The 13,345-nt window shown below is 49.0% G+C and overlaps 1 protein-coding gene across 1 annotated transcript in view; it reads right to left on the reverse strand.

Annotated features, from left to right (window-relative positions):
* The window catches only part of USH1C (USH1 protein network component harmonin), a 47,235-nt gene that overhangs the window by 13,014 nt on the left and 20,876 nt on the right, over positions 1–13,345 (reverse strand). Inside the window, exon 15 of the mRNA XM_047878397.1 lies at positions 10,824–10,897. Within this exon, the coding sequence (XP_047734353.1) occupies positions 10,824–10,897 (74 nt within the window). The remainder of the gene's footprint in view (positions 1–10,823; positions 10,898–13,345) is intronic.

Genomic DNA, 13,345 nt, shown 5'->3' on the forward strand with positions numbered 1-13,345 from the left:
ACAGTACCTGTGTTCCCCCATCTCCCCCCAGGTAGCGTGGTAGTTTCCTGCTTACTTATATGTCCTCCTCACCAGATGGTCTCAGGCAGGGACTGGGCTGCCCATTTTGTGGTGGTTCTCCAGCGCCTGGCATAGTGTCTGGCGTTTAGTACGTGCGCACTGAACATGCTGAATGAATAAATGAAGGATTTAGTAGTATGCTGGGCACACAGAACAGTGCCTGGGCAGCAGGCATGGCCCTGAAAACCTTCCTCTGGCAGGTGTGATGTGGCAGGCACGTGTGCCACGCTGACACAAGTGGTTGTTTCCACCACCTGGTGCCTGCTGGAGGCTGAGCTGACGGTGCAGATGCAGACATGGGATCACCCACGCCTCCTGCGGCAGCACAGGTGACGACTCTCTCGGAGCATGCCATGAGGCAGGGGCAGCGGTACAAGGGCCAAAGTGCTGGCATGGGCAGGATGAAGCTCACCAAAACAGCAGCCCCCTGGCCTTCAAGTCAGGAATAGCCCTGGCTTTGATGTGATTTAAGACACAAAGGTCCAGGGGCGCCTGGGTGGCTCAGTCGGTTAAGCGTCCGACTTTGGCTCAGGTCACGATCTCATAGCTTGTGAGTTCGAGCCCCGCGTCGGGCTCTGTGCTGGCAGCTCGGAGCCTGGAACCTGCTTCAGATTCTGTGTCTCCCTCTCTCTCTGCCCCTCCCGCGTTCATGCTCTGTCTCTCTCTGTCTCAAAAATAAATAAACATTAAAAAAAAAAAAGACACAAGGGTCCAGGTTTCAGAGGCTCCTTGTGTCGAGGAATTTTTAACCTTCCCTGTGCTCTGATGGGGAACTAACAGTGGGAGCTTCGTGATTCTTGGAGGAATCCGAGAAAGCTGGATCCTGTTTTGAATCTTGACTCCGACTCAAAAGTTTGCAGAGTTTACCTCCAATCTCGTGTTTGCAGCTACACCCAAATTTTCTTGTATCCTGATCTGTCACTGATCATAGTTAATGTCTATTGAGCACCTACCACGTGCCTGCCATTCTCCTAAGTATTAACTTCGAATGAGTTCATGTATTAATCCATTTGATCCTCATAACAGGTAGGTGCCATTAGCATTCCCATTTTAGGGACGAGGACACCCAGGCTCAGACAGATGAAGTAATGCATGACCAGAGTCACCAGCTAGTGGCAGAGTCAGGATTCAAACCCAGGGTGGTTCCTCCTTACCATCTTTACGTTCCCTGTACCTTCGATGTCCTTCCTCCCACCCTCCATGTATTGCCATCCTTCAAAGCTCAGCTCATTAAGCCCTTTACTCTGCAAAGGTGCCTTCAACCTTCTGTTAGAATGCATCCTTCCCAGAGCACAAGTCCTGCGTTGAGATCTGGTGTCTCAAACCTGATCTGGAAGTGAGCTTTCTGTTGGAAAACTTCACCTTCCCTGATAGGTTCATCATCATTCCTGCTTTGTTCTCTAAGTAGAGGTGCAGTTGGGCATGACATGTCTATTGGGTAAATACAGGACCTTTTCATTGGTGTTCCTTAGCTTTCTCTAAATTCGTACTCAAGGCCAGCTCAAAACCCAAAAATAAAAACCCTGTGAACACCTGGAAAATGGTAACTGGTCCTGCCTCTTTTTATCTGTTTTGCTCATAAGCCATATTGGTCTGATTGATGGGAATATCTAACACCTGTGTCTGGCCCAAATAAAGGTAGCTGCTGACAAAAACAAAAACAAAAACAAAAACAAAAACAAAAACAAAACAAAAACCTGTGCCATTTTATAGCTGGCCAGACAGTGGCTCATCCTTCAGATGGCAAAGTCTTAGAGAGCACAGGTATGCCAATTTCCTCTGTGTCTCTTTCAGCACTGCTCCCCTCTGCCCCTCACATAGAGACACAAAGCTTGTGCTCAATCCATGCTTGTAGAATTGAATCTGTTGAGGAAAAGCTGCTGCCCATCTTGATAGGGGGCACTCACAAGAAGGATATGGCCCTCTGTGCCAGGCTAACTCAGCCCCCAGTGAACCTGCTCCCAGCTGGGCTCTGGGACAAGACCTCCCTGGAACAGATAGACTTCTCTCTGTCAGAACTGCAGGGCTCAGGACCCATCAGAGGTCCAGAGGGAGTCCCTCTGAGAGTCCCCTGCCAGAAGCTGCAGCCTTTTTGGCATCTGGCACTTTCTTCATTCCCACCTTCCTCCAAGCTTTCCCAAATGCTCTGAAAAGCTTATTCTGTTTTTCATGCTGGGACTCAAATCCATGCAGGGCAGGTTAATAAAAACCACTGATCAGGTACTACTGACTGTCCTCTCTCTAAGCTCCTACCCTTAGCTGATATGAGCCACTTTAGCTCTGATTCAAGCCTGGCCCCATGGCCACTGGAGCAGAGGAATATTTTGTTTGTCTCTCCATGGGATCAAACCTCCATATCTTCCTTGGGGATTACCTCTTCCAAAATAGTCTTTGGATTAAGAACAATTAATAAGAAATATGTCTTTTTGAGAAAGCTCACTGTTCAGCCTCCTGACATCCAAGAAAAAAAAAAATCCCTAGTCTGTATATAGTAAATCTGGAGATTTCTAGGAACTCTCTGTCTTCATTTTTTTTTTTTTTCTGGAGGTGGAAGTTGGCCAGAAATTTCTGGGTATTATACTTCAAGCCAATGTAGTTGGCTAACTCCATAGAAAATGGCATTGTAATGTCCTAACACTGCACTGGACAGTGTTATCATTTCATTTACAAGATCTTAATACTGCTCTACTACTTATCTTCCCCTAGTTTCTCCCTGTTAACCTGGGGATTCATTTCCCATATTCAAGATTTTCTGAGCTTATATCAAAAAGTGACCGGCCGTGACTGAGCTCTGGCTATTCATTAACACAGTACTATATTGAAACTTACCAGCCCATACCAGCCAAGAGGAGCCAAGAGAAACCAACAGACATAAATACACTGTTGCTCATCACAAGTACCACAGGCAATTCACCATACTGTATAGTACTTCAACATTAGCAGAAACCAAACACATGCAGGATGACCACAACAGGCAGGTTGGGAGCTCATTCTTCGAAAATGGGGTGGGGTGATGTTTCTTCCCATCTCCGCTCACAAGAGCAGTGGAGGATGTGGGAAACAGCAGCCCTGCCACTCTTCCTGCCTCCCAGCATAGCATGCAGAACAGGCGCAGTACCTTTGGGGTGGGTGGGAAGCTCCGTTCAGGGACAGGGGAATTAGTGGGCTTCCCACTGTGGTTCTTTGCTTCCCAGTCCTCTGTTGGATTTCCTGTGTCCCCAGCACGGAAGGGGTGGTTGCCCAGTGCCTCTTCCAGTGCCGAGGGTAGCGGGCGGGTAGGAGTCAGGTCTTGGGTGGGGATAGATGGTGGGGGAGGGATGGGAATGGGGGGTGGAGTGCGTTGGACCCAGGGTGAAGAAGAGGCACTCACACGGCCTGATGAGGGAAGGACAGGGGGAGCAGGGATCTTGGGGGATGGGTTGGAGGGTGGGGGGTGGGGCATCACAGGCAAGGCCGAGGTAGTCTTGGGGGGATAGTAAAACATGTCCAAGGGGATGTCATCCAGGTCAGTGGTGTGGAGGTGCAGCCCGCCTGCGAAGCGTCTCAGGGGTGGGACCAGGGGAGACACAGAAGGTGGGGGAGGCGGGGGCCCCGTGGTCATCTGGGGGAGGGTTGCAAGGAAGTTCTGTAATTGTCTGACCAGTGCTCCACTTCATAAAACACTGAGTATAATGCTTTCCTGTTTCTCTTGCTGCTGGAAATCCACCACCCTCCAACCAGAATCATGGGGTTGTCACTTCTCTGTCACCTGGGTGCTCAGGTGAGCCCAAACCAAGTGGCTAGGAAGGAGTGTCCAAATGTAGGACAGTCCCAAGTTATCTCATATGTGTGACAAGTAAGGTGCCCATACAGTTTATCTAACCTGGAACAACTCAATAGTGAAAGGGGCACCCTTGCTCCAGAACAACATGCCTGAGACCATCTCAGATGGGTTAGGACTTGCTGGCCACTCAGGAGATAAGCCCAGAAATGTAGAGATGTCCCCCTCCTCCAGAGAGCAAGGCAGAGTGGGCTGGTAGGGGTGGCCCTGGACAGTGAACCTGATGTGGCCATCTTGCCTCCCACTGTCCCCAGAGTGGGTCATTCTGAAGTCAGCAGGAGGGTCTATGTGGAAAGAAGGGCTCTGTTACCTCTGAAATCTCATTATCAGCAGAGGAAATCTGCTCAAGGCGTGTCTGACAGAGCCTTTCCACCCAATACTGAATCTTTTCCGATTCCTCAAGGTCTTCCCGCTCTGTCTCGGACACCTAGGACCCAAAGCCAGTGCAAAAAGGAGAGGCACACTTGAGTCACACGTGCGTGGCGCACTCAAATCAGCAGCATAGAAGCACTTCTTTAAAGAGTACTGTTGGGTGTGTCCACTATCCAGCAAAAGACCCTGGCTTATTCCATCTGGCCCCAGAAGAGGTGGAAATAGAAGGGAGAGGATGCTGGAGTGTCAAGTTGACTAATGGCACTTAGCAAAACCAGAGGAGGGACTTGTACTTTGTTTGGGATTAGTTGGGATAAGGCTCCCAGGGTCCCCATGAACTCTGGGATTTGGGGATTCTCTAAAAATGGCCCTTTTGTAGGCTCCTGGCACATGCCAAAATTTTAACTTTACTCTTTTTCCCCTTCCAGGCTACTTTGTTCCAGAAGAACAAGTTGGATTTTATTTTTAATTTTGTTGCTTACTCGCTCCTAATGCCAGACGTAATGCACTTCACATTTTCCAGCATTACTCTGATTTTGTAATCTAATCAGCTTGGCATTCTGATTCATGGAAGCATTAAAGAGAAGCAGAATCAATAACCTCTCCAATAGCTAGGGAGTTAAAGTCACCCAATTCATCTAGGAAATAGGAATTACTCATGTTGGACGACTGCTTTTGTCCTATCTTGAAGGGGACAGCTTTAGATACACGTCCAGGTTGAAGAGATCTAGCTTAGGATACATCTTATGTTGATGGAAGCAGCCTGACTCACTGCCTGATCAATTGGGGAATAGCCTCAGACACCTCACCTGCACAACGGGGTTAGCCTCTGACCCATACTCTCAGAGCGAATGCAGGTGGGGGAAATTTGGTCTTGGACTCATAACCTGGGGAGAGAGGCTGGACAGATGCAGACCTGATGACAAGTGGGTGGAAGGCTAACTTCAGTTCTATAATCTAGGCAGAGGGGTTAGCCTTGGGGTCATACCCTGAGTGCAGAGAAAGACCTCATATTCACACATAGGGTGGACAGGTCTGGCCTTGGACTCATACTCTGGTGGGGCTGGGATGGAGGGGACAGACTCAAACCTCTAGCAAGGTATGTGAAGGGTGAACCTAAGTGTGACAATCTGGGCAGAGAGGCTAGCCTCAGACCCATACTTTAGCAAGGAGTCTAGTCTCCGTGCCAAACATACACCTAAGCCAGAAGGTGGTCTCCATGACCCTGGGCAGGTGGGATGATCACACATTCTAGACTAAGCAGAAGGGCAGGGCTCACTCCATCCTTGGACTCCACTTGGGGAACACAACTCCAGCTGGTTCCCTGGGAGCATGGTGGGGAACAACCAAATTATGTTCTGGGGATGCTCACCTAGCCTGTGAGCCAGACACATACCTCCTGGGCCAGCCGGTTGATTTTCAGTTGTTTTTCCTTTTCCAGCATTTCCTCTTTCTCTTTGTAAAGCTTTTGCTCAAACTCTAGTTCCTTCTTATTCTTTCTCAACTCTTGCAGGCTGTCATACTTGGCTTTCTTCTTATCTTTTCCTTTCTGAGCAGATGTGGTATTGTTTACATGGCAAGGGTTAAAAGGCAGTGTAGACACTGGCACAGCACAGCAAACAGGGCACTCAGCCCACAGACAACACCAGAAGTGAGCCCCTCCCCCTGCTCTGCCCATCTGCACTGGGCACTGGACCTCAGATTTAGGACAGGTCTACCCACTGTGGAGTGGGAGACACATTCCTTTTTCCAGCCAGAAGAACTGGCTTACTAGCTCACTAAGTAGCTGTGTGATCTTGGCTAAGTTCCTTAACCTCTCTGGGCCTGATTCACCTCATCTTCAAAATAGATGAAATTCCTGCCTATAGGCTTGCCCTCAGAGCCAATAAAATAACATCTATAAAAGAGCCTTATAAAATGAAAGTGCTGTATAAATAGAATACATTGTATTTGTGTCCTAGTATCTGAGCACACGCCTTCTCCATCATCTGGAAAGAGAGGTGTCTCATGTTCAGACAACAGAGATGCATCCTGGGAGATTCTACAAAAAATCTGGGAGAGCTGACGAGTCTCATTTCCAGAGATCCTCTGTCCTAAGCTTCAGGAGGTAGGAGCCAGCCTCAGACCTGGGAGCCCAGAGCCAGGGACATCAGATTTTGCTCTGATGCTTAACTTCAGACCATTGAATCCTGTAGAGTCCACCATTCCCTCTGAACTAGACCCGTGAACTGAGGATTAGCCAAAAACCATAGGAGTAGGAGATGGGAGTGGGGGAAGAGAATAGCCTAACTGCTTTGTGCTGACTGTCAGAGTTCAACAGGATTAGGGAAAGGAGATGCAAGGCAAACAAACTCCTTATTTTTCCTGTTGGAATTGGACCTACAGAACCTGCTTTCCTGTCTGCTTCTCCCATGGGGTTGCAGGAAAGCCAAGGGGTAAGGGAGGAAGAAAATTACAATGTATGGACTGCCTATGTGCTAAGGGATTTATGTTCATAGGTAAATCTACTTATGCTCATAGGTAGATATTATCCCCATTCTCTTGATGAAGGAACCAAGACTCAGAGAGGTGAAGTCCCTTGCCCAATATCAAACATCCAGTAAGTGGTGGTGCCAGGGTTTGGACCTGAGTCTTCTAGGTCCAACACATTTTCTACTGTGCCCAGATGAGCTGGCAGCAACAGGAGTATGGCAGGAGGGAGTGTCAGCCCCATCACACACAGCACAGAGGACAGAGTTAGCACTCAGGAGAGGTGGCAGCAGAGAGAGTCAACATTCTGGGGAATTGATGTGGGGAGGAGGAAATCTGCCTGTTCACTGAGCTCACCCCCACCCCTAACTAGCATTCCCTGGGGGCTTCTCTCAGAATTCCCAAATCATCCCAGCACATAAGGGCAGGAATGAGGAATTGAGTTTTTCATTACCGGATACGAAGCTTTATCCACAGCTAGAGAAGCCTGGGGGTGTAGTTATGGACCTATTACTGAGTCATCCTGCCTCCCCTCCTAAAGACAATCCCTACTTCCATGCACAGGTAATGCTCTTTGGAGATGGTCCCCCATGTCAGGGATAGAGGCCCGCCACCAGCACAGTCTATGAACTACTTGAGAAAAGTAGTAGCAATGACTCTCATTGCTTCAGAGTCCTGCTTGTTTCCTTACCCACCATGTTCACTAGACTCTTGGCTCAGCTGATAGATGAACCCTGCCATCATGTTATAGATCAGACAGCAATTACCCCGAGAGGAGCCAATAACATTCTGCCTAATGGCAGCTTGCTAGGATATGGGTATGGCCTCTCACAGGGACCACCAATGATAGGAATGGCCATTCTGTTGGCTTAAAAACCAAACCAAATCAAACCAAACCAAAAAACCCTCAAACTACCAGTGCTAACATTTTAGAGCCAGGTATCCTGGATGGGACAGGCAGATGTGGCAGTCTCTGTCCTCTTTCCAAGAAAGCAGCACCTGTTTAGTGATGCAGAAGGTTAAACTGCCCCGTAGCATCGTCTACTGACCTCATACTAGCGCCCTCCATACAGGTTACTCAGTTGCGTGTGAATCTACCTCACCTGCTGGACAGTGGGATCCTGCCATAGGGCTGGTTTGCAGGATTTACTCAAGCATCCTAGTAAAAGGCTTAGTCAGAACCATGAATCCTGCAGGCTGACACAGACTTTGTGGGGCCACAGGCCTGGGGACCTTGAGCCTCAGAGGGACTTACTCCCAGGTTAGGAATAACAAACATCGAATCTTTGTCTTTTCAAATAAGGGAAATTGTGCACGCTGATGATCATGGCTATAGATAGCCAAGTGTATTACCCGGGGACTTGGTGTTCTAGCTGCTGGGAGACAATGCAAGTCACATGGCTCTAGAGGAAGCGACAATGGGTTTTCAGAGCCAGCATGAGAGATGTGATTCTGTTGTCCTTTTAGCTGTCAGTTAAATTCATGGCAAATGGTCCCTCCCAGTTTGGACTGAGAGGAAAGGCAGACAGGATGGATGTGCTCTTGCTTCTTACCTAGAAGCCATATTTCTCTCTTTTGGAAATGAAATGAAAAAAATACCAGCTATTCAGTTATACTGAACTAATGAATAGGTGAAAACAGGGCTCCTTCTTACCAATAGCAATGTCCAAGTGACATGATTTCCTATGGGAGGTATGCGTGTGGAGAAGATGTTAGTTCTCTTACATTTACCTGGTTATTAGTGCCTGGAAGAGATTTTACCTATCCATAAAGGTATAGGTATTTTTTCCAATATAATCCTGTGTGTGTGCGTGTGTGTGTGTGTGTGTGTGTGTGTGTGCACGCGCTGTCCTCTGTAGGTGAGTTCTAGTAGAGATAGTGTGTAGAGCATTCAAAATCTAACCCCAATGAGATAGCCTAAGCCACAGAGTCGGGCTGTAGGATGAAAAAAGACAGTCTTATGAGACTGGGTCCTTTCTGAGACCAAGGCAGTGTGGAAAGGAATCCCCCGTGGTGCCCTGTCCTAAGTTTAGTCAATATCATACAAATCATGATCTGTGTTCCTAGGTCAAGATGCTAACTCCTGTCAGGAATAATATTGCTGTCTATTATCTTAACAGTATCGTGTTGGAAGAAGGGAGCAGACGTTTCTGGGACATCAGATATTCCCATTTTACAGGCAGGGAGAAGCTACCTACCTATCATCAAGGTCACCCAGCTGCCACCGTTTTGGTTTCTGGGGGACTGACATCCTGCCAGAAAGACCCAGCCGAGTGATAACAACTAAATTAGTTCACCCAGATTTATGCTGATGCCTGACTTCCAAATGCCAAGTCATCTCATATGTCCAATCTACAGATATTAACAGTGGCGTTTTCATAATCAAATGCCAAAGTGATTTAGAAAGAAAAAGGATGAGAGTCTTATGGGGCCTGGAGATACAGTAATAAGATTTAGAGAGAAAATTCAAGGCCCCAGAGACCAGAAAAATGCATTATCTTGGCACACGTAGCGATATTTCTAGGAGAGAGTTATGATTGGTGTGGCTCTTAGTCTCAACTCGAGGCAGAAAATCCCTGCCTGGCAGCGAGTCTGTGTCTGGTGCAGCTGGTCTCATAACGTGTGCTGTGTATACCCAACCTGATATTTCACTCTGTCTGACTACGGTTTCTGGTCTTGACAGAGGAACAAAGAAGCTGCCATGGCCCTGTCCCTGCCCTGTGCCTCCCGGGGCTGATGCTGACCGAGATGGTGCCAGATGGTACTCAGGCGGGTCTCACCCCATGAACACTTTCCCCCCACAATGCTCCTGTGGCAGCGCCGTGCCTTTTGACGTCAGCCTGATAGACGCAGACAGGTCAGCCCTTGTAGTGAACAGGCCGGGTTACACTGTTTAGAGTTGACAGGCAAAGAAACAATGCTCGTAAAGGCCAAACCCCACAGCAAACTCAGCGGCAAACGGCACAGCACTCAGTCTCGCGCCCTACCTTCCGGATGGTTGGGAATTTGCCATCGTAACGATAAAACCACCCAAAGGCTATAACAACACAGAGAACAAAGAGATGAGATGCTGTTTGGCTCAGCCAGAGCGTCCACAGACAGCAGCCAGGGGCTGGGATCTCAAGGACATGTGGCTGTGAGATGAAGAGCAGACCCAATAGCAAAACCGCACCCTCGGTCTGACTCTCCACTCACCTGGCTTCACCTGGGTTACAGAGCAGGCCCCAGGCTGCCAGAGAACGGCCCTGATTCCCTGGGGCCCCGTCAACTGCTTCTCCCCAGGACACTGGCTTCAGGAGTCAGTGCCAGAAAATCAGAGACAGCCCTTGTTGGGGGATGAGCTTTTCCAAATCACAGCTGCAGTCTGCTAACACTGAAAGAGAACGAGGCCTCTCCTGACTGACGTCTGGTCCCTCCATCCAAGAAATGGCCCAAGGCAAAAGATAGCCTGGGTTTATGCCTCAAATTGCTATCACTCAGAACAAAACTGTCTTATCTCATAGTACAGACCACGTCCTGCGCTTTCAATGTTGAGAGAGAAGGCAATGACAGGGGTCAGCTCTGAGAAAGGCAGCTCAGGCACCTGTGGGCAGGTCTGCCCCGACAAGCATACCCTGCCCTGGTCCCAGACCAGATCATCAGGGCACCAGCCCCCTGCTTCCCCCAGGCAACAGTATGACCGGGAAACATCTCAAACCTAAAGTCCCTGCACCAGCAGTGATCCATTAAATAATTACCCACCCTGACCAGCCTGAGTTCTAGAACAGGATCTTGAAAGCCTCCTGCCTGACCTTGGGGATATCTAGGGAGTCCTTAGGGAGATCCCAGAGCAGCAGAGGAAGAACCTGGGCTTGGGCAGCACTGAACCAGTGGTTCAGTTGTTTAGGTGTGTATCAGCAGACATTTCAGCCAGGTTGGGAGTCCTGTCCTCAGGCTTTGTGTGCAGTGCTTGGACAAAGCTGGGATTGCAGGAGCTTCGCACACTCCAGTGGTCCCTGCCGCGTGATGGCCCCTTAGAGCTGGGTGTCTGCAGGGCTAGCAGGAGGCGGTGGGCAAGGCAAGCAGAGCAGCAAGGCCAGGCAGTGAAGCGGGGGCTGCAAACCTGCTCTCCCTGCTCCTCCATGCCTCCATCCGGGTCATCTGCTGGCTCAAGCTCAGGTTCCACTCCCTGATCAGCTACCCAGGAAAAGAGGAGGAATCTGGTGAACGAAGAGGGACTTGGGAGACCAAGAGGCCAGAGGTGCTTCCCAGGAGCCTAATGACCTATGCCCGGCCTCCTCTATGGGAACTTGTGAGGTCAGGGGTGGGAACAGGGCTCAGGAGCCCGGATCAAAACTGTCTTGCTCCGGGATCGTGCATGCAGTGCTTTCAACCTTGGTAGCTTTAGTTTCTCTGTCTGTAAAATGGGCTAACAACGGGGGGACCTCTGATCTGACAGTCAAGTGAGAAACTTTGTGCAGGGCATTCAGTTGAAACTTAGGAAGTGAGGCACAGAATATGGGAATATCTGAGTATTACACATGTCTGGTACCAAGGGTTTACAATGGCAGAACAGACCTTCTTGGCTGCTTCTTACCACTTTGGGAACTCTGGGTCCCTGGGGGATGTCAGAGCTATGTGGGCAGGTTGATCCTGAGGAGGTGAGGAGATTTCAAAGGGTAAAGGGGAGACATGTGGTTAGGAAGACATGAATGTTGACATCATGTGGAGAATAGCAAATCATCCATTCCAGTGGTTTCCAATCTGGACTTTGGCCTCCCTGGGACTGTTGAAGGGAGTGGATGAGTCTGCTGTGACCTGCCTATTAATATTTCAAATATTAATTAGAAGAACTTCCCCATTCCTCTATGAAAAGGCTGTAAGTTAAATTCCTTAGCTTTTGGCTCAATTTATGTTAATTAAATAGTGGAACATTGATGCTTTCTTGCAAATAATGACTACATAATAAAACAATAGGAAAACAACTGATTGCTTCATAGTTTGATAGGAAAAACCTCAACTTCTAAACCATGGGGTCCATTGGGGGTGGAGGCTAATTGCTGGGGTCCTAATGGAGAGAAAATCCTAGAAATATCCTGTTTAAACCTCTTCATCTCCCAAGGCTCCTTCCGGCTCTGGGATGCTTAATAACCCCCCTCCTCATTGCTTTGGCTAAAGAAAGCTCTTCTGGGGGACTCTCTGACAATCTGTCCTGGCTCAGAAGAATGTTGGGGTTCTGCTGGGTCAGCCACAGGGAGGCAGGCAGTGCCCCTAGGACAGGTGGTGGTGAGAGAAGCAGTCAGGCCCACCACATCATTAGGATGAGTGGCTTTCTTTTTCAGGCAAGAGATGCTCCACACTCTTTCCTGTCTGTTCAAAAATGTGCAGTCCATCCCTCACAGGCACAAACACCTGAGTCAGATATAACCTGTTGGCTAACTGGGCCCCAGAGCTGAAGAGTCACCAGGGAGGAGCCGGCTTGTCCCGGTTGTGCTGGCCCAACACAACAGAGACCGCTCCAGCTTCCCAGGAATGGGGAGGGAGGCAGGAATTGAGCTCGCTCAGAGGCCTTCCTGCATTTTCTGACTGATTTCCCAAGGAGAATGAAATTGCCAGTGCACGCAGACATGGACAGAGGCAGCAGCTGCCCCAGCTCAGGCAGGCAGGCTCGGGCCATCCATCCCATGTTTCGCACATTCCCTTAGAAAAAATTTGTATCTTAAAGCAAAGGGAAAGCTCTTGCTCCTTTCATTCAAGAAGCTTGATTTGGTTTAAAAGCACTAAATAAATAGCTAGCCAGAGAAAGTGTTTTTATTTTTCGTAGTTCCTGAGAGAATGTGTTTGCTCTAAAGCCAAGGCCCGGTTTCTAGAAAGGTACTAAATTGACTAGGATTACTTTCACGAGAAGCAATTAAAATCGATTTCTCTCCTTCTGAAGCTCCTATTTCACTCATAAGAGCAAATTAGCTCCCTGTCTCAAACACAGATTATTCACCAGGAATTCAGCTCTGGCCACATCCTTAACTAATACCAAATGTCAGGGGGGAGGCTGATGAGAGCTTGCTTTGTCCTTCAGAGAGGACCCTGGGATGACACCATCCCCTGCTGCCAGGAAGGAATGTGCTGGGAGATGTTTGTTTTGCACCAGGCAGGAGTGAAATGGAACCATCCAGGTGCCTGCCCAACCTCTTTGTTGACCCAAGTGGCCTGTGTTGACAAGATGATGCCACTCTAGGGCCCAATATGATCCAAAGTTGGGGCCAGGTTGTCTAGACCATCACAAGATCCCAAATGGCTGTGACACAGCAGACATGGGGAATCTTGGTTCTTGGGTGTAGATTCACCCCATATCTAGAGGTTCCCAGGTCAGCTGAGCACAATCAGCTGCAGCAGAACTGGCCCTATGTCATGTAAAGTGACAATAAGGCCCAATGTGGAATCCTGGACTCGTGATTGCCATGGCCCCCAGCTACCTTGCTTGGCTTCCTACCACCAGCCCCCTGGAGAAGCACTGAGAGTGAGCCACTACTTTGCCCTGGTGGTGTGGGCACCTGGTAGTAGGCGTTGTGAGCAGGTGGACAGGGGAGCAGGTGGTGGAGGCCTGGCCTGAAATTGGAAGTGAGAACCCAGGGCAGATGAAGAAAG

The sequence above is a fragment of the Prionailurus viverrinus genome, chromosome D1, assembly GCF_022837055.1.
Source record: "Prionailurus viverrinus isolate Anna chromosome D1, UM_Priviv_1.0, whole genome shotgun sequence".
NCBI classification, from domain to species: domain Eukaryota; kingdom Metazoa; phylum Chordata; class Mammalia; order Carnivora; family Felidae; genus Prionailurus; species Prionailurus viverrinus.